Below are 21,119 nucleotides of genomic sequence, written 5' to 3'. Positions count from 1 at the left end.
CTGCTTGCCTGTCCTTTTTTATCCAGTGTCCTGATGACAATATGCATAATACTTGGAAAAATTATATTTTCAGAGAAAGCCACTGGGGTGTAGTTTCTGCAAAAAAAGGTGTGTGGTTTCACCATTGTTAGGAGGTTTATCTCAGGAAGTGGGAAGCTCCTTCCAGAAGCAAGCCCAGGGAATCCAAGCACTGCAAATTTAGCTTTAGCTAAGGCTTCTCGTTTGCTTCTAAAATACCTGACAACCCTTCATTTTTATATTCAAAGCAGCCAGCATGTTCCAAAGTGTTTACCGGCACCCAGGAAAGAAAAGTCCAGAACTGGCTCCTAAGGTCCTGCCAGTATTTACAATTCTGTGTCTAAGAGTCACAGGGTGAAGCTAGGGAAAGCCCTTGTCAGAGTTGGAAGTCTGATCTGCTGTGTGACCCTAGGACCTGTTCCCACCCCTCTTTGGACTTCAGCTACACCACCAAGCTCCATGAAATCAAGGACATCAAACTGGTGTGTCTCCCCTGCCCCACCCAGCTCTTGCCCTCTACCACTCACCTTCAGGAAGTATGTTTGTAAGACAGACCACGCTAATGAGAAGTGAACTGGGAAACGAAGGCATCCAAGCTGATTGACAAGCTAAGTAGGAGGAGGTAAGGACCACCTTTTTGAATTGCGGACCCACATATTCTGCATGCCTTCCCTGGAAAGGGAGTGCCCTAATGTCTGCAGAGCTCCTAGCCGAATTCTCTAGATTCCCTTACATCCTAAGCATGTTCCTGCATGTAGGGTACATTCTTCCTGGTCACTTCCTAGTGAGAGTCTGCTTCATAAAGGGAAAGTGCAGCTCAAGTCCATCCCTTATGGGCTCTGTGACCTTGGGCGAGTCCCTAATCACTGTGGGTCTCCTTCTTCCCAAGCGTACATAGAGGGGATTGGATGGGTCATTAAGGAGTGCCTCGGTCCTAAAATAAATTTTATGATTCTCCCAAGAGGTCACCTAAGAGGTGGTCCGTCTGGCAGGTATTGTCTGTGCCCAGTGCCTTTTTCTGAGGAAGTAACGCGTGAGTAGGAAAAGGGCCTGAGTGGTCTGCTGTGAACCTCTGCTGTCTCACTAGTTAGCATCTCTCATCTTGGCTGCTGCTTCTTGGAAGATATCCATAGAAACCCAGGGAATTTTTTGTTTGTTTGTTTTTTGAGACAGAGTTTTACTCTTGTCACCCAGGCTAGAGTGCAATGGTGCAATCTCAGCTCAATGCAACCTCCGCCTCTCGGGTTCAAGCAATTCTCCTGCCTCAGCCTCCTGAGTAGCTGAGATTACAGGGCTGCACCACCACGCTCGGCTGATTTTTATATTTTTAGTAGAGACGGGGTTTTACCATGTTGGCCAGGCTGGTCTCGAACTCCTGACCTCAGGTGATCTGCCCGCCTCTGCCTCCCAAAGTGCTGGGATTACAGGTGTGAGCCACCACGCCTAGCCTAACCCAAGGACTTCTTAGCTAGCTCAATGGTCCCAGCACCTACCCTTCTCTTTGGTAATCTTCGTCCAGATTTGACAGGAGCTGCGAGCCCGCCGTGGAGAGATCGACAGCAGCCAGGGGCAAGTCCCGATAGGCAAAGTTCACCAGCTGCACAGGAGCAATGCTCTTGGTTTCTTCGTCTACTTGTTGGGAGATGATCTCAACTTCAGAAATTCCTCCTTCTATGACAGGCCTGGGTTGGAGAGGAGGAACAATGGGAAAGAGTTATCTTCAAGGGCCAAAAAATTCTTCCATTCCTCAAGGAAAGGAGGCAGAATGCTGCTATGCCGGCGGAGGGCTGAGGAAGCTTAAGGTTGCCCCTCTTCCCTGCTGGCCACCCAAGGACTGGACTGAGGCCCTAACAGTCCCATCTCTTTCAATGGTTGGGGAAAAGTGGGAGAATGGGAAGAGGAAGTGCTCAGACCTGGAAATATGAGCTTTAGTGGGGCAGAGTCCTTCATGAAGGGGAGGTAAAGACCCAGGTGGATAACTGCCAGCCCGCAAAACTATGGCTTAGACTTTCAGGACTCTGGGTCACTGGACTCTATATGGGAGTAAGATACTCTTTTAAGTTGTCTCCTGAGTTTCTTTGTAAAGGTGTTTTGAAATGTTTCTATTCTCTATTCCACAATAGAGAAAACAGGTTTCTGTTCATAACTGGATGTACTGTGGTGACAGAGGAGCCTACATGGGGACTTGTAGAGACCTAGTGGGCCTTGGGATGGTGAGGACAGGGGGCTCCAGCTGTCCCTGGTAGCCACTCCCTTCCTGTTTGAACTGGTCCTGCCATATGTCTCTTCTTAAGTTTGGGAATAGGGGATGGCAGTCACTTGATCCAATGTCTGAGGGCTTGTGGGTCTCTTCCTATCTTACTATCAGGCTCACCTTGGGCACCGCCAATAACTAACCACTCCAGTGGCATTCCTGGGCATCTCAGCCAGGGCAGTACCACCTCCCAATCTACCAGGGGATATTTGGCAATTTGTGGAGGCATTTTTGGTTGCCACCATCACCACGGGTGGTCATTATTGACATTTAAGTAGGGCTGGGGATGCTACACATCCTGCAACGTGTCAGTAACGACCAAAAACTGTCCTGCCCACACCCCCACAGCAACCCTGTCCAGAGATGCTGGACTAGAAAACTTTCTCTTAGCTTCCTGGGGCACCATCTTTGGTCCATCCAGTATGTCCTTGATCCTATCTCATCCTGTAGAATCTGAGGGGCTCAGTCTTGTGCCTCTGTCCAAACAATGAGAGTTAGAAAGGAACAATAGTATAATGGCAAGGAGTAAAATTTAAATATTGGAGGGAACATTGAGAGTCAGTGCCCAGGGTAATGAGGGCCCAGTTTTAATACTGAGATGGCAGTCCTGTCTGCTGTAAACTGCTCTTGGGCTCTGGTGCTGGTTTGAATGCCAACTTCTGCAGGGCTCCTCTTGAACCTCAGTTTCTCCAATCAGAACATGAGGAGGTAAAATAGAATATTCCTAAGGGCTGTTCCTTCTCACTCTATGATCTGACATAGATAACAGACATATGGAGAAGATCGGAAGAGCTCCAGAGTGACAAGTCCCTATACTTGTGTGGGAGCTCTAAATTCTAAACTTTTCCAACAACCATTGAAATCTAACCAATAATACACAGCTGCAGGCTGGGCGTGGTGGCTCACGCCTGTAATCCCAACACCTTGGGAGGCCAAGGCAGGTGGATCACCTGAGGTTAGGAGTTCAAGACCAGCCTGACCAGCATGGTGAAACCGTCTCTACTAAAAATACACAAAATTAGCCGGATGTGGTGGCGCATGCCTGTAATCCCAGCTACCTGGGAGGCTGAGGCAGGAGAATCGCTTGAACCCGGGAGGTGGAGGTTGCAATGAGCTGAGATTGGGCCATTGCACTCCAACCTGGGCAACAAGAGTGAAACTCTGTCTCAAAAGAAAAAAAAAAACCCACAGCTGTAGTTATCCCGGAAGTTCAGAGATTAATCTACCTACTTTTCTTTTGCTTGGATTATCTGATAACTAAGGAGAAAGTGAGATTTTTATTTGAATGCCACAGACTGGCTGCCTCGACCACCTGAATTCACCAAGTAATTTCTAATGCCCAATTCTCATTTGTAGGCCTTATTTAAACCTTTGCTTTTTGCTACCTGTCAAGCACAGATAATAGTACTCATCATTGCTTGACATTTACAAAATGACTCAAGATCTTTAAACGAAACAGAATATGAGGTTTCAATGTTTCTCAACAATTGATATAAAAGTGTGGGTGTTTATGGGGGGAATCCCAGCTCCCCCAGATGGTTCCCAAAAAGCAGATGCTGGGTTGAATTTGTTCTCTTTTCTTCTGGACTACTCAAGGAAACTATGGATCACTGAACTAAACAGAGAGAACTTTCTGATCAATAAGGTGTTCATGGAGGGAAATTAACAGGATATGGCTCTGAGAAGTGGGAACAAACTATTTCTGCCTTTCCAACGTTTCTGCCTCAGGTTCCCCTTCCATCAGTGGTCACAGTGGCCCAGCACCATCTCTGGCCATGTGGTGGTCACCTCAGCAGAGAGACAAGGCCTCCTCTGGTGAAGTGAAGGTCCCACAGTGTATAGGCTATATTTAGCCTACACCCTTTCCTTAGATACAAAGAATGGTATGGTAGACAAAATGTATTAATGGTTCTATTCTTTACCTCTCCTTGAGCCCGTGCCCTTTGGCATATAACTTCACAGCTCCTTCCATCAAAAGGAAGAGTGTATTTTCCTAACCCTTGATTCAGCATTCAGCCATGTGACTCGTTTTTGCCAATGAGATGTTAGATGGTAGAAGAGCCAGGTTAGACACCAGCAGAGGCATGAGAAGGCTCTGTGACTTTCTGCCTGTGCTCCAACATCACCCATGAGAGGGTGAGCAGCCTAGCCTACTGGAGGATGAGAGACCTGGAGCAGAGTCCAGCCTCCTCTAGATCAGCTGACAGCCAGCTATGACCCATATTTAAAAGTCATCCCAGCCAAGATCAGAGGAGCTGTCTAGCTGAGTACCCTAGACATGTGAGCAATAAACATTTTTTGTTGTATTCTACTAAGGTTCTATGGTTGGTTGTTACACAGCGTTACTGTGTCAATAGATAAGAGATTCATACTCCAGAAGACAGAGCAGTCAGGCCCATATCTAGATAGGCCAGGACAGTGTGGTGTAATAGAATGAGTGCTGTTTTCATCTTAGTATTCATACCAACCAGTTGCAAAACACAAAATAAGTGACCACCTTGCAGGTGCTTGGTAAGATTAAGTGATTGGTTCATATGGCATCTCAGGTTTTGGGAACTGAAAGCAATTCTCCCTTAAGAATTCTGCCCCAGGTTTCATAAAGCCTGGTTTTAGAAACCCTCTCAGATTTCTAAATTTCCTTGCAATTCCCATTTTGTTAATTCACCTTCAGCACTTCCTAATCTTGTCTTGAGTCTTGCTTTTGAAAGGTTTCTCCATTTTCTGTGGCCTCCTGCTAAAGGAAATGTACATAGTGGTTGCCTAAATTAGAAGAGCTTCATCTTCTGGGAGATTTATAGCCACAGTTCTGGATCCAGAGAGCAGATCCCAGCATTACTTACTGTGGATTGGTCATGTTGAAAGATGCAGCCAGAGCCATGGGTTTTCTTGGTGTTTAGTGGGGCTCAGCTGTCCTGAAGCCTGCTGTCAGCATTTCCAAGCGTGGGTTCTACAAGACACATACAAATATAGTGCCCTGAAAACAAAAATAGGAACTTATTACCTTCAGATGCCAAACCAAAGTCCTCCTAAGCTCATCTAAAAATGGGAGTCCTTAGAACTTTCTTCCATCTAGCACTTTTCTTCAAAGTAATGTTGAATAGATTCTTACAATTACCCTATGGAAGGGTAATAATAGGCATAATTTCTCTTTTTTAGACGAGGAAACAAGGCCAGAGTGACAAAATGACTTTTTTGTGTCACAGAGATGGTTGAAGAGCCAGGTTAGTGCCCAGGTTCTCTGACTTCTCATCCACAGCTCTTCCCACTAAACTGCTGTGCCCCCCAAAACAGCATCCCTTTATACTGCAGCTTTGAGAGCCTTCAAAATAAGGTTTGTCTAAAAAATCTCAAATGTTTTCCATGTATTTTTTCTCCCATTTCCCTTTCCCTTCCGGTAGTTCTGTCTTTTCGTGCGGGCTTTTCTCTTCTTCTCCTCTCAGCTCATTCCGAGAGCAGAGAGAAAGAAGAGACCCTGGAGATGGGCTGCCACAGTCAGAGCCTCACTCCCACTTACTAGCTCTGTGACCTGGAGTGAGCTACTTACACCCCCATCTTCAGTTTCCCCACCTGAAAAATGGGGATAATAACAGAACTAACTCCATGAAGTCATGCCTGCAAGACACTAGCATAGTGCCTGACACTTAGTAAGTACTATATAAGTGTTGGATTTCATTATTATTATTTATTTTATTTATTTATTTTTTTTAGATGGAGTTTCACTCTTGTCACCCAGGCTGCAGTGCAATGACATGATATTGGCTCACTGCAACCTCACCTCCTGGGTTAAAGCGATTCTCCTGCCTCAGCCTCCAGAAGTAGCTGGGGTTACAGGGATGCACCACCACATCCAGCTAATGTTTTTGTATTTTTAGTAGAGGCGGGGTCTCTCCATGTTGGTCAGGCTGGTCTCGAATTACTAACCTCAGGTGATCCGCCCACCTCAGCCTTCCAAAGTGCTGGGATTATAGGCATGAGCCACTGCACCCGGCCTGATTTATTTATTTATTTATGTTTAAACAGGGTCTCACTCCGTCACCCAGGCTGGAGCACAGTGGTGTGATCTTGGCTCACTGCAGCCTTGACCTCCTGGGCTCAAGTGACCCTCCACCTAAGCCTCAGCTGGGACTACAGGCACGTACTACCACACTCAGCTAATTTTTTGGACTTTTGGTAGAGTCGGGGTTTTGCTATGTTGCCCAGGCTGGTCTCAAACTCCTGAGCTCAAGTGATCAACCTACCTCAGCCTCCCAAAGTGCTGGGATTACAGGTGTGAGCCACTGTGCCTGGCCAGTAATAATAATAATAATAATTACTATTATTATTATTTGAGAGACAGAGTCTCGCTCTATCTCCCAGGCTGGAGTGCAGTGGCACAATTTTGGCTCACTGCAACCTCCACCTCCTGGGTTAAAGTGATTCTCGTGCCTCAGCCTCCTGAGTAGCTGGGACTACAGGCATGTGCCACCACCTGGGCTAATTTTTGTATTTTTAGTAGAGATGGGGTTTCACCATGTTGGCCAGGCTGGTCTCGACCTCCTGACCTCAAGTGATCCGCCCACCTTGGCCTCCCAAAGTTCTGGGATTACAGGCATGAGCCAGTGTGCCCCGCCCATAATAATTATTTTTTTATAAATTAAAAGGGCATAGTCTGTTGAACCTGAGTATATTCCAACACATTTAGATGGCTGAATATAGTATTTCCTCTTAAAAACTGGATTGGTAGGCCAGGCGTGGTGGTTCATGCCTGTAATCCCAGGACTTTGGGAGGCTGAGGCGGGTGGATCATGAGGTCAGGAGATCAAGACCATCCTGGCTAACACGGTGAAGCCCTGTCTCTATTAAAAATACAAAAAAATTAGCTAGGCATGGTGGCGGACGCCTGTAGTCCCAGCTACTCGGGAGGCTGAGGCAGGAAATTGCTGGAACCCGAGAGGCGGAGCTTGCAGTGAGCCGAGATCACGCCACTGCACTCCAGCCTAGGCGACAGGCGAGACTCCGTCTCAAAAAAAAAAAAAAAAAAAATTGGATTGGTAAACAGCATATACTTTTCTATCAACCAGTGCTACAGTACCATCTAGAAGTCTTCTGGGAGACAGGGCAACCCAGCAGAAGATATGCAGACAAAATAACTCAGAACCCAGGTTCTTAAAGGAGCGAGGAAGTTCCTTTAAGCAATGTGTAATTAAGAAAAGAGAGTGCTCAAGTTACAGAAACTTAAGGAAATCCTGGGAAAGTCTGAACTTAGAGCAACTATAATTAACAGAGACAGAGAGCTCTCTAAAAGCAGAAGGGCAGCCAAGGAGGGAGCCACCAACCATATCCACACCAGATGTTTGTGGGGCAATAAAAGCAAGGGACAAAGGCTCAGAGCCAACACCAAGGAGAAATGGACAGATGTTTTGTAACCACAACTTACTAAGTGCTTCACCTTCCCTTAGTATTCCTTAGTAAGGAGGGTCTAAGCATGAAAAACAGAACTGTCCTCTATAGTATTTGGGATTTCATATCCATTTTATACTAAGTCTTATAAAATTCCATAACATAGATTTAATCAGTATCAATCTTTTTATGTCCTCTTTATAGAACCTCAAGTTAATAAAGTCTTCTGAGACTAAGACTGATCACACAGAGTGTCTAAACCCAACTGACAATGAAGTCAGGATTGAGATATCCATAAATGGGAAGCCAGGTGAGCAAGCCTTCTTTCCAGAATGGTGTTTTAACAACAAGTTGTATTCCCAAATGAGGTTTGTTTGTTTGATTGTTTGTTTGAGACAGAGTTTCGCTCTTGTTGCCCCGGCTGGAGAGCAGTGAGCAGAGGCGTGATCTCAGCTCACTGCAACCTCTGCCTCCTGGGTTCATGCAATTCTCCTGCCTCAGCCTCCCAAGTAGCTGGGATTACAGGTGCCTGCCACCATGCCCGGCTAATTTTTGTATTTTTAGGTTTCACCATGTTGGCCAGGTTGGCCTCGAACTCCTGACCTCAGGTAATCCACCCATCTCAGCCTCACAAAGTGCTGGGATTACAGGTGTGAGACACCATGCCTAGCCCCAAATTAATATTTTACATGCTATACAAGGTATTAGCCCTGTGGGGGATATAATGGGAAGGTCATTACTCTCATGGACCTTCCTGTCTCTCTGGGCAGGCAAATTTAAAAAATACAAAACTCCAAACTTTTTGCACATTTCTAGTAGTGAAGAACAAGTAAAAATTCACAAATCTATATTTATAAATAATAAACAATTACCACATTAATATAGCCAATATAAAACATATACAAAAAAGAAGTGAAGATTATGAAAACTGTTTTTTTAACTTAACTTTTTAGGAAGGAAAATTTCAAATATATACAATTGTAGAGAATTGTATCATGGACCTCTAATTCCCCACCACCCAACGTCAACATTATCAGCTCATGGGCAATCTTTTCTCTGTATCCCTGCCTGTCTCCACTGCTCATGACTGTTTTGGAATAAATCTTAGATGCCACATTCACCTGTATTTCAATATGTGGTTCTAAGGATAACGAGGAGAAGGATTCCTTTTAAAAGAAGTAATCACAAAACTATCATCATTCCCAAGTCAATAATCTTTTCTTTTCTTTTCTTTGAGGCAGTTTCACTGTCACCCAGGCTGGAGTGCGCTGGCGCGATCTTGGCTCACTGCAACCCCTACATCTCGGTTCAAGCAATTCTATTGCCTCAGCCTCCCAAGTAGCTGGGATTACAGGCGTGTGCCGCTATGTCCAGCTAATTTTTTTTATATTAGTAGAGACAGGGTTTCGCCATGTTGGCCAGGCTGGTCTTAAACTCCCGACCTCAAGTGATTCAACTGCCTCGGCCTCCCAAAGTGCTGGAATTACAGGCATGAGCCACTGCACCCAGCCTTTTTTTTTTTTTTTTTTTGACAGTGTCTCACTCTGTTGGCCAGACTGGAGTGCAGTGGTACAATGGAAACTCACTACAGCCTTGAACTCCTGGGCTAAAAGTGATCCCCCCACCATCAGCCCCCAGAGTAGTTGAAAAGCACAAGCCACCACACTCGGCTAATTTTTGTATTTTTTGTAGAGAGGAGGTCTCAGTACGTTGCCTAGGCTGGTCTCGAACTCCTGGGCTCAAGCAATCTTCCCGCCTTGGCCTCCCAAAGTGCTAGGATTACCGGAGTGAGCCACCATGTCTGGCCAGGATTTTCTTTCTATCATTAAATATCCAGGCATTGTTCACATTTCCCCCATTTGTCCTGTATATATTTTTTTAAGGTTTGTTGAATCAGGAGCCAAAGAGGCCACACATTATGATTAATATGACTCTTAGGTCTCATTAAATCTACAGGTTTCCCCTTCCTCTACCTCATTTTTTCCCTTGCAATTAATTGGAAAAACTGAGTCATTTGTCTGACAAAGTTTCCCACAGTCTGGATTATGGTGATTGTATTTCCTTAGCAGTTTTTTTTGTTTTGTTTTTTGTTTGTTTGTTTTATTGTTTTGAGATGGAGTTTCGCTCTTGTTGCCCAGGCTGGAGTGTAATGTTGTGATCTTGGCTCACTGCAACCTCCACTTCCGCGGTTCAAGTTATTCTCCTGCCTCAGCCTCCCGAGTAGCTGGAATAACAGGCATACACCACCACGCCCGGCTAATTTTGTATTTTTAGTAGAGACACGGCTTCTCCATGTTGGCCAGGCTAGTCTCGAACCCCCTACCTCAGGTGATCCGCCCGCTTCGGCCTCCCAAAGTGCTGGGATTACAGGTGTGAGCCACTGCTCCCAGCCGCCTTAGCAGTTTTCTAACACGTTTCTCTGTCCCCTATATTTCCTATAAATTTTAATTAGTTTATAGATTTTAATCAGATTCAGGTTCAATTTTTTTGCAAGATTTCATAGGTGGTGCCATAACTTCAATAGGAGACACATATTGTCTTCTTGTCCCTCTTTTTATGATACTAACAGCCATTGATAATTGCTTCCTAGATCAATTAATTTATTAAGGTTTGCAAAATGGTGATATTTTAATTTTATTGTCCCTTTTTCATTGGTCAGCTTCTATTCAGACAGACTTTCCCTCCTCAGTTATTTGATTAGCCTAAGGTATGGTTTATATAAGGAAAGAAGGAAAATGCTTAACTTTCTCCCTTTTATTTGTTTTGAAAATAATGAATTAGCATCTTGGTATCTTCCAAAATGATCAACGAGGTGCTTATGGTTGTTTAAGCAGCTCCAGGGATACATTCATTCACTCAGCATGGGTTGAGTGGAGGAGCAGATTCCCTGAAAAAGTGGCAGCAGTTTCCTGGAAAGGAGATATGGGAGAGGGGAAGAAACGACTGGCATCTCTGGTACAAGGGCAAAGATGAGGGAGGAAAAGACGATAAAATCATATTTAGATGGACAACGAGCAGGTGGCTTCAGCTGGAGGTTTTAATCCTTAACAAGCAGCACATTTTAGAAGGCAAAATTCCCTATGACGATGGGAATGCTGAGCCTGTTTGTTATTTTAAAATAATGTTTCCCAAACAAAATAACCCTCAAAACACAAGCCTAGCACGAAGCAAGCGTAGTCTAGCACTCTAAAAATGAACATCCGAAGTGCCAACCTGCTGTTTCATAAACCTGGTAAAAGTGGAAGATAAAACCTGTTTTGGATTTACTGGGTGGGTGGGAAGGCTGCTTTTAAGACTTTAGTCAAATTCCAGTCTCTTCCACTTGTTGGTCATGAGTCTACGTATTTACCCATATATGTGTTCCAGAGAGATCTGCCAAGTTCAATCTTCCTAAGCTAATATCCTTGGAATTTTAGGGCTGAAAAAGGCTACTAAGATCAAGTAGTCAGTCCCCAGAAAAAAGGCAGAATTCAACTCACCTGTCCCCAGAGGCCCCCAGGTCTGTTCATCACCTCTTACTTGAGACAGCCCCATGGCACACATGGCCTGCTTTCATACCTATTTCAGTGTTTCCCATGCCTGGTTTTACTCTGAATCACCTGGGGATCTTTGGGGAAATAGAAACTCATAGGTGCACTGCAGAAATGCTAAATCAGAACTCTGCAGGTGAAGTTTGAGAAGCTGTTTAAGTTTCCAGGTGTTTCTGACATGCAGCCATTCCGCTTGACCCTCTGTATCAGTGGTTCTCAAACGTTCTCATGTACCAGAATGATCACCTAAAGGGCTTATTAAAACCCAGCTTGCTGGCTCCGCCCACAAAATTTCTAATTTATTATGTCTGGAGTGTTCGAAAATGTACATTTCTAACAAATTCCCAGAGGATACTGATCTGCTGACCCACCGACCACACTCTGATCTACTGAATCAGAAAATTTGCTCAAGGTAAAGTAGTTATTTTTATCCCTATTTTGCAAATGAAGTTAACTGGTTGCAAAGCTACTGTGTTGGAATTAGCAGAAGCTATGCTGACCAAGCTGAAGAACCAGAGATAGGGTATATCAGTTAGAAATACTTTTGTTTGCAAACAACAGTATACCTAGCAGTGACTTAGGCAATGAAGACTTCAGGCCAGGTGTGGTGGATCATGCCTGTTATCCCAGCACTTTGGGAGGCCGAGGTGGGTGGATCACTTGAGACCAGGAGTTAGAGGCCAGCTTGGCCAACACGGCAAACCTCATCTCTACTAAAAATACAAAAATTAGCTGAGTGTGGTGGCTTGCACCTATAGTCTCAGCTGCTCTGGAGGTTCAAGTGGGAGAACTGCTTGAGACCGGGAGTTTGAGGCTGCAGTGAGCTATGATTGAGCCACTGCACTCCAGCCTGGGCAACAGACCAAGGCATTGTCTTAAATTAAAAAAAAAAAAAAAAAAAAAAAAAAAAAGGACTAGCGGTAGATGATTCCAGAACTGGAGAAGTGGCATCCAAGCTCTTTTTTCCCCCGCATAGCTGAGGTATGACTGACAAATAAAATTGTATACATTTGAGACATTGAGACATAAACTGTAATGTTTTGATATATGTATACATTGTGAAATGATTACCACAATCAAGGTAATTAACATATCGATCACATCATATAATTACCTTTTTTGTTTGGTAGTAATGAGAATACTGGAGATTTCCTCTCTTAGCAAATTTAAGCATACAACATGTTGTTATTGACCATTATTAGTCACTATGGTGGTTATTATTAACCATTATTAGTCACAGACCTAATACATTAGGTCTCCAGCATGTATTCATTTTATAACTGAAGATTTATACCCTTTGACCAATATCTCCTCTTCTCCCTCACCACCTGCCCCCACAACCCCTGGTAACTATCATTCTACTCTCTTGTTACTATGAGTTCAACTTTTTTTTTTTAAAAAAAGATTCTACATATAGGCTGGGCACAGTGGCTCATGCCTGTAATCCCAGCACTTTGGGAGGCCCAGGCAGGCAGACTACCTGAGGTCAGGAGGTCGAGACCAGCCTGGCCAACATGGTGAAACCCCATCTCTACTAAAAATACAAAAATTAGCCGGGTGTGGTGGGCGCCTGTAATCCCAGCTACTCAGGAGGCTGAGGCAGGAGAATTGCTTGAACTCGGGAGGCGGAGGATGCAGTGAGCCGAGATCGTGCCACTGCACTCCAGCCTGGGCGACAGAGTGAGACTCTGTCTCAAAAAAAAAAAAAAAAAAAAAAATCTACCTATAAGTGAGATCGTGCAGTATTTGTCTTTCTGTGACTGGCTTACTTAGCATAATATTCTCAAGGTATATCCATCTTGTTGCAAGTGGCAATATTATCGAGCTCTTTTTAAAGGCTGAATAATATTCCACTATATATATATGTATGTGTGTGTGTGTGTGTATACACACACACATATTTGTCTATTGATGGACATTTAGGTTGCTTCCAAATCTTAGACATTGTGAATAGTGCTGCAAGAAATGTAAGAGTGCAGATATCTCTTCAAGATTGTGATTTCCTTTCCTTTGAATACATACTCAGCAGTGGGATTGCTGGATCATACGGTAGTTCTATTTTGAGTTTTTTGAGGAGCATCCATACTGTTTTCCATACTGGCTGTGCCAATTTACATTCCTACCACAATACACAAGGTTCTCTTTTTTCCACATCTTTGCCAACACTTGCTATCTTTTGACTTTTGACTTTTTTATAATAGTCATCCTAAAAGGTGTGAGGTGGTATCTCATTGTGGTTTGGATTTGCACTCCCCTGATGATTGGTGATGTTAAGCACCTTTTCATAAACCTGTTGGCCATTCCTGTGTCTCCTTTAGAGAAATGTTTATTCAGGACCTTTGCCATCCCCACCCCCCACCACCTTTATTTTTTATTTTTTATTTTTTATTTTTTTTTAGATGGAGTCTCGTTCTGTCACCCAGGTTGGAGTGCAGTGGTGCGATCTCAGCTCACTGCAGCCTCTGCCTCCCGGGTTCCAGCAATTCTCCTGCCTCAGCCTCCCGGGTAGCTGGGATTACAGGCATGTGCCACCAGGCCTGGCTAATTTTTGTATTTTTAGTAGAGACGGGGTTTCGCCATGCTGGCCAGGCTCGTCTTGAACTCCTGACCTCAGGTGATCTGCCCACCTGGGCCTCCCAAAGTGCTGGGATTACAGGCGTGAGCCACCATGCCCAGACCCATTTTTTTTTTAACAGGGCTATTGACTTGTATGGGTTCCTTATATATTATATATTAAGTTATATGGGTTCCTTATATATTATATATTGAGTTATATGGGTTCCTTATATATTGAGTTGTATGGGTTCCTTATATATCATATATTAAGTTGTATGGGTTCCTTATATATTATATATTGAGTTGTATGGGTTTCTTATATATATTGGATTTTAACTCCTTATCTGATAACTCCTTATCAGATATATTGCTAAAACATACTTCCTCCCATTCAGTAGGTTGCCTTTTCATTTTGTTGTTTCCTTTGATGTGCAGAAACTTTTTATTTGACATCATTCCTGCTTGTTTATTTTTGCTTTTGTTGCCTGAGGTTTTGCCTCCAAAATATCAATGCCGAGACCAATGTCAAGCAGCTTTCGCCATATGTTTTCCTCTAGGGGTTTTGATTTTTATGTATGGTGCAAGATAAGCGTTCAGATTAATTTTTTAATGTAAATATCCAGTTTTCCCAGTTTTTCTATTAAACAGACTATCCTTTTCCCATTGTGTATTTTTGGCACTTTTGTCCAATTAGTTGATCATAAAGGCATGGGTTTATTTCTGGGCTCTTTGTTCTGTTCCATTGGTAAGCCTGTTTTTATGCCAGGACCATGTGGTTTTGATTACAACAGCTTTGTAATATAGCTTAAATCAGAAAGTGTGCTGCCTCTGGCTTTTTTCTTCTTGCTCAAAATTGCTTTAGCTATCTGGGGTCTTTTGTGGTTCCATACAAATTTTAGGAATTTTTTTTTTTTCTGTGAAAAGTGCCATTGGAATTTTTGTTTGTTTAGAGAGAGTCTCACTCCATCATCAAGGCTGGAGTACAGCAGCACAATCATAGCTTACTGTAGCCTGAAACACCTGGGCTCAAGTCATCCTTCTACCTCAGCCTTCAGAGTAGCTGGGACAACAGACACGCACTATTATGCTTGGATAATTTTCAATTTTTTTTAGAGTTAGGGGTCTTGCTATGCTGCCTAGGCTGGTCTGGAACCCCTGGGCTCAAGCAATTCTCCTGCCTAAGACTCCCAAATAGCTTGGATTACAGGTTCAAGACACTGCACCCAACTCACTATTGGAATTTTGATAGGAATTGTATTGAACCTATAGATTGCTTTGGGCAGTATGGACATTTCAATAATATGAATTATTCCAATCTATGAACATAGGATATCGTTCTACTTATTTGTGCATTCTACAATTTCTTTCAACAATGTTTTCTAGTTTTCAGTGTACAGAGAACCCAAGCTCTTCTCATCCTTCCATACCCCTTATCTTGTGTGTGGTGGATTCCTTATGCTTGTTCCCTGTGGTTGCAGAACGGCTGCTACAGCTCCAGCTTGCACATCCTCACACCAACTCCCAAACAAGAAGAAAGAATCAAAGGCTTTCTCTTTACAAGGCTTTGATCTTTTATTCAGGAGGCATCTTTCTAAGCTCTCCAGACAACATTTCCTGATGTCTCCCTGGGCAGAGCTAGGACAGGGCTGCAAATGAGCCTGGGCCAATAGGCAGCTGGCCAAGGGGGTTAGGGGTGCTATGTGAGCCTAGTCCAGTCAAGATTCATCCCTTGGGACCGGACACGGTGGCTCACGCCTGTAATCCCAGCACTTTGGGAGGCTGAGGTGGGCAGATCACCTGAGGTTAGGAGTTTGAGACCAGCCTGGCCGACATGGTGAAACCCTGTCTCTACTAAAAATACAAAAATTAGTCAGGCATGGTGGCACACGCCTGTAATCCCAGCTACTCAGGAGGCTGAGACAGGAGACTCACTTGAAACCAGGAGGCGGAGGTTGCAGTGGCAGTGAGCCAAGATCACACCACTGCACTCCAGCCTGGGCGACAGAGCAAGACTCCATCTCAAAAAAAAAAAAAAAAAAGATTCATCCCTTGGGGATAGGCATATTGGTTCCATAAACATAATCTTGGTTGTCTTAGCAAGGAAGAAGCAGGGAGGGACTATGGCATAGGTAACTAATTGTATGCTAGACCAGGTTTGGACACTTCTAATGTGGTTCTGAGGCTCAGCTGAGATAAGCTTTCTGGGTCCCTAAACAAGACTGGCCAAATGTTGGTGAGTGGCAGGCAGCATGTGCTCTCACAAAACCTTGGGGTTCTTTTACGTGGAGATAGCATTGCATGCATGTGAGGTTCAGTTCTAACATCATAAAGCCTGCTTTAGAATCTGCTCCTAGGGAGAAGCCACTGAGCTCTGGCATGTTTCATGGACATCATGTTCCACACCCCCAGGAGGAGAAGGTTGTATTTCTTGTGCTTGATGAGAAAGGTTTCTGTACAACAGATGCTGGTCCTCCTTGTTGTTACCTTGACCCCCTAATATTTTACTCCATTAACAAGGAGCTAAAATGAAGAAAATCAATCACACACCTGAGCATTCTCCCACTCCAATCTCCAGTCTACTGCAAAATTATTAGCTGCAAATCTGCTAAATGAATGGGCAGAGAGCCCACAGTGGCTTTCATCTCTAGGTGAGCCAAGGTCTCTTCTGGACCCCTTTAACTTTCTATTGTTTGCTCTTTTTCACTTACTTAGTGATGTAGTCTGTCAATTACTACTGGTCTCATGCAGCATGGGAAACACAAAACAAGATTACGCAAAATCAAATCACCCATCATTACTCAGTTACTCTTTTCAGAAAGCCAAAAGGACAATTATCGTAATTCTTCCCTTCCCCTCAATATCTTTTTTCCACTTTTGAGCTTCCCTAACAAACACTTCCGTAAGTGACCCCACTGAGACAAAGGATCCACTGGCTCCTCGCCCCTGGCTGGCCTAGGCTGAAAATAATGCCACCCAGTAAGCAATCCTCAGCCCCAGCCTGATGTCATTTTCCCTCCAGAATTCTGCAGAGTTTCTGGAGAACTCAAATATCTATGATTTTGAGAATCACCAACAATGAGCTAGGGCTGCATTGGCTGCCCCAGTATCTCTAACCCTCCCCTCAATCAAGCAAATCTTAAGTATAAATACCACATTTCAAACACTTTGTAAATTTCCAAATTAATCTTTTGCTTTACATGCTATTAACTACAATATGTTAGGAACCCAGATATAATTAACTTTGCCATTGAATACTACATGGCACCAGGCAAGTAACTATTCTTTGGTAAATGGAGGGGAAAAGTCCTCTTTCTTCAATACTTTTCATACTACATATGGTAAGACTGTAAAAAAAGATCCCATTTTTTACCTGCATTGTATCAATGCCCCGTTTGTCATGTAATTTTTCATTACCCTTTTACCTGGTGGTTGGCCTTGGCCATTTGGTTGACCAAGCAAATCTACTTGCTTTGTCCAAATAGATTGTAAGCAAATATGAAAACTCTCACATGAATGGGCCTGTCCTCTCTTGCATCTTTCCCATCATCATGACAGCATACCCAGGCTGGCCTGCTGGAGGATGGTCATTGCCCCAATCACCTCAACTAAGGCCAGCCAACAGCTGCCCTCCAGGCATGTGTGAGAGAGGCTCAGCCAAGACCAGAAGAGCCACCCAGCTGTGCCTAGCCTAAATCACTGACCCACAGACTCATGATCTAAATAAAGGGCTTTTTGGTTTGTTTCTCAATTCATTCTTCAGTCACTTTTTAGCACCTTCTGTGTTCCAGGAACTATACTAAACATTCAGGTTATCAAGATAAACGAGACATTATCACAGCACTCAAAAACTCATGGGCTAGTGATAGAGACAGATGCATAGATAGACATTTACATCAAAGAAGTGAGAATACTGAAAGACTATCAAGGAGTGTTTTGAGAGCTGTAAACTTCTGTAACTAATGATTAACTAATGATTCCTCATGCTGGCAGGCACAATCTCCTTCTTTGCTTCAGCCACCTGTTAAAGGTTTGTTTTGGCCAGGAGTGGGGTCTCATGACTGTAATCCCAGCACTTTGGGAGGCCGAGGCAGGCAGATCACTTAAGGTCAGGAGTTTGAGACCAGCCTGACCAACATGGTGAAACTCCATCTCTACTAAAAATACAAAAATTATCTGGGCATGGTGGTGAGTGCCTGTAGTCCCAGCTACTCACGAGGCTGAGGCAGGAGAATCACTTGAACCTAGGAGGCAGAGGTTGCAGTGAGCTGATATTATAACACTGCACTCCAGCTTGGGTGACAGAGTGAGACTCCATCTCAAAGAAAAAAAAAATGAACACCAAGAAAGGCTTGTTTTGTTAAGCCCACCAAGTTTTTAGGGTGGTTTGTTGTATGAGATTATTGTGGCAATAGAGCACTGATACATTATAGACAATTGCCCACTGCAACACATAAAATAATACATTTTATATCACATATATTGGTATATATATCTTTGTATTATATATATATTAATACATAAAAGTTAAACCTCTCTGCAGCTTCCACCTTAATCTTTTGACTTCCTTGCTCTGTCCTCACTTGAGGTCCCTATGTTAATACCCAGGCATAGAAATCCTTGCTCAGAATTAAGCAAGCATATACTCTTATTTATAGGCTGATATTTGTGGGTTTGTATTGAACAAAATAAAATCAACCCTGCAATTTGCTTTTATCACTCAGCAATATATATGGACATCCCTTCCAGTTAGTGAAGATTTATATATTTTCTAATTTCCTTTTTCAGATATACACACACATGCATATATACAGCTTTATATAAATTGATTATCATGAAATTCATGTTTTAGTGGAGTCTGTTTTTCTATTTTTCCTGCTTGCCCCACGTTACCTGCCTCATGCTGTAGTCCCTTAATATACATACGCATGCAAAAACACATACCAATGTTAATCTGTGTATATCTTTCCTTACTTATCCTTTTTCTTTTTTTTTTTTGAGACAGTCTTGCTCTGTCATCCAGGCTGGAGTACAGCGTTGTGATCTTGGCTCACTGCAGCCTTTGCCTCTCAGGTTCAAGCAATTCTCCTGCCTCAGCCTCCTGAATAGCTGGGACCACAGGGGCATGCTACCATGCCCAGCTAATTTTTGTATTTTTAGTAGAGATGGGGTTTTGCCATGTTGCCCAGGCTGGTCTCTAACTCCTGACCTCAAGTGATCCGCCTGTCTTGGCCTCCTATAGTGCTGGGATTACAGGCGTGAGCCACTGCACCCAGCCTATTTTTCCTTTCTTTTCTTTGTGCTTATATAATTATGTACAAAAATAGTTCATTATATATTTTTAATATGTATTATTCACACTTATCTGCTTTTTGCTTTTTCCATTTGACAATATCTTGTAGAAATCCCCCTCCCCCAAGTCAGGTAGTAAAACTCTAATTCATTCTTTTATTAGTGGCTGTATAATATATTCCATGGTGCAAATGATCCATAATTTAGTTAAAAATTGCCCCATTGATACAGTTTCTTTTTAGATTTTTTTTTGGGGGCCACTGTGAAAAATGCTATTAGAAACATTCTTGTACACATTTCATTATATACTGGTATTTTCATTTGCGTGGAATAGATTCCCAGTGACATTACTGGGCTAAAGAGAATGTATATTAAATTTTAATAGTTAAAATGAAATTGCTTTCTAAAGGGCTTTAACAATTCACACTTCACAGCAAAGTAGGAAAGTTCCCTTTTGAGGGGAGAATCTTAAATCACAAGCTCTGAAGGGTGGCTGTGGACTATTTAAGTTCAAATACTTGCTTAATTATACCCTCTTCCCCACAGAGCACTGTAGTAAAAATCTGAAAAATGGAGGACAATGGCAAAAGCAAAAATAGTAACAGATATCCTTATACAAAAGAAAATATGTAGCCAGTTTGGGAACTATCCCCATCACAATATTTCTTTTTCTTCTTTTTTTAATTAATTTTTTTTTTTTTTTGAGACCAAGTCTTGCTGTATTGCCCAGGCTGGAGTGCCGTGGCACGATCTCGGCTCACTGCAGCCTCCACCTCCTGGGTTCAAGCAATTCTCCTGCCTCAGCCTCCTGAGTAGTTGGGACTACAGGGGCTCGCCACCATACCTGGCTAATTTTTGTATTTTTAGTAGAGATGGGGCTTTACCATGTTGGCCAGGCTGGTCTCCAACTCCTGATCTCAAGTGATCCACCCACCTCAGCCTCCTAAAGTGCTGGGATTACAGGCCTGAGCCACCGTGCCTGGCCCCCGTCACAATATTTCTATGAATTGTTTCAGCAACAGCTAGTTCCCCTGAGACCCTATTTTCTTTTCTTTTTTTGCCATAAACCCTAACCCCCTAAACTAAACCAATAGCATAACCTTGAGATTAAACCTTGGGAAGTGTGTGCCCTTCCCCTCCTAACACTCCAGGACTTACAAGCTGGCAAGTAGAGTGGGTACAAATATGGCAGGCTTAAATCTGATAGTGTTCCTGACCAAGTAGATAAAAATCATTATCAAAGGAGAAGAATTTTAGGAAGAGTCATTCGCTTTTAATGACTAGTATATCAATACATAGGCTAGTGCCCCCCCCACATAGCACTAGAAACTCTGGGAAGGTGGCACCAGGATTTCCTGGATTTGCCCCTCCGGTGTAGTGCTTTCCTGTCCTCATTCCCAGGGAAGTCAGTCTCCCCTCATAGATCACAGGTCACTGCATGATGACGAGGGTTAAAGTGTTGGCAGTGCTTCATTTGAAAACCAGTGGCACAACGCCCCTTGGCACCAGGTAGGGCCTGCTTTAAGCTAGGAGTTGAGGAAGTGCCACTCACTAACACCTCTCTCTGAAGAACCCATGTCTTCATGGAAGGCTCCCCACTCGGAGCTGTCCCCCTGCATGATGCTACTACGTGATGACACTCTACATAAATCTCCTGGGATGCCGGAAGGATCTTCCTTTCTTCTAACCAACATCATTTCTTCCAAAAGGGTAGAAACTGGAGGGAAAGCAAAGCAAGGTCTCTACATCACTGATGGCCATTTTATTGATTAGGGCTCCTTAGGTAATGGGCATTTATGGAGATTCTAGTAAGTGCAGAGCTCGGGGCTGGGCACTAAGATGCAAAGCAGTCTAAGGCAACCCTTGCCCTCAAGTTTCCTTCCTTTCTTTATTTTTTGAGACAGAGTCTCGCTCTGATGCCCAGGCTGGAGTGCAGTGGTGCAATCTCAGCCCACTGCAATCTCTGCCTCCCAGGTTCAAGTGATTCTCCTGCCTCAGCCTCCCGAGTCGCTGGGACTACAGGTGCCCACCAGGCCCAGCTAATTTTTGTGTTTTTAGTAGAGACGGGGTTTTACCATGTTGGACAGGCTGGT

The 21,119-nt window shown here is 43.5% G+C and overlaps 1 protein-coding gene across 4 annotated transcripts in view; it reads right to left on the bottom strand.

The window, feature by feature from the left end:
- The window catches only part of TMEM266 (transmembrane protein 266), a 144,938-nt gene that overhangs the window by 63,955 nt on the left and 59,864 nt on the right, over positions 1-21,119 (bottom strand). For all 4 annotated transcript variants that reach the window (XM_054450081.2, XM_054450085.2, XM_054450086.2 and 1 more), the window contains 2 exons: positions 5,113-5,246; positions 1,512-1,700 (listed from right to left, as the gene is read on the bottom strand). In XM_054450081.2, coding sequence (XP_054306056.1) covers positions 1,512-1,700; positions 5,113-5,150 — 227 coding nt within the window. In that variant the 5' untranslated portion in view covers positions 5,151-5,246. The remainder of the gene's footprint in view (positions 1-1,511; positions 1,701-5,112; positions 5,247-21,119) is intronic.

This window comes from Pongo pygmaeus, chromosome 16 (assembly GCF_028885625.2).
Source record: "Pongo pygmaeus isolate AG05252 chromosome 16, NHGRI_mPonPyg2-v2.0_pri, whole genome shotgun sequence".
Taxonomy (NCBI): Eukaryota; Metazoa; Chordata; class Mammalia; order Primates; family Hominidae; genus Pongo; species Pongo pygmaeus.
The sequence above is the reverse complement of the archived record's forward strand: the minus strand, read 5'-3'. Positions and strand labels throughout refer to the sequence as shown.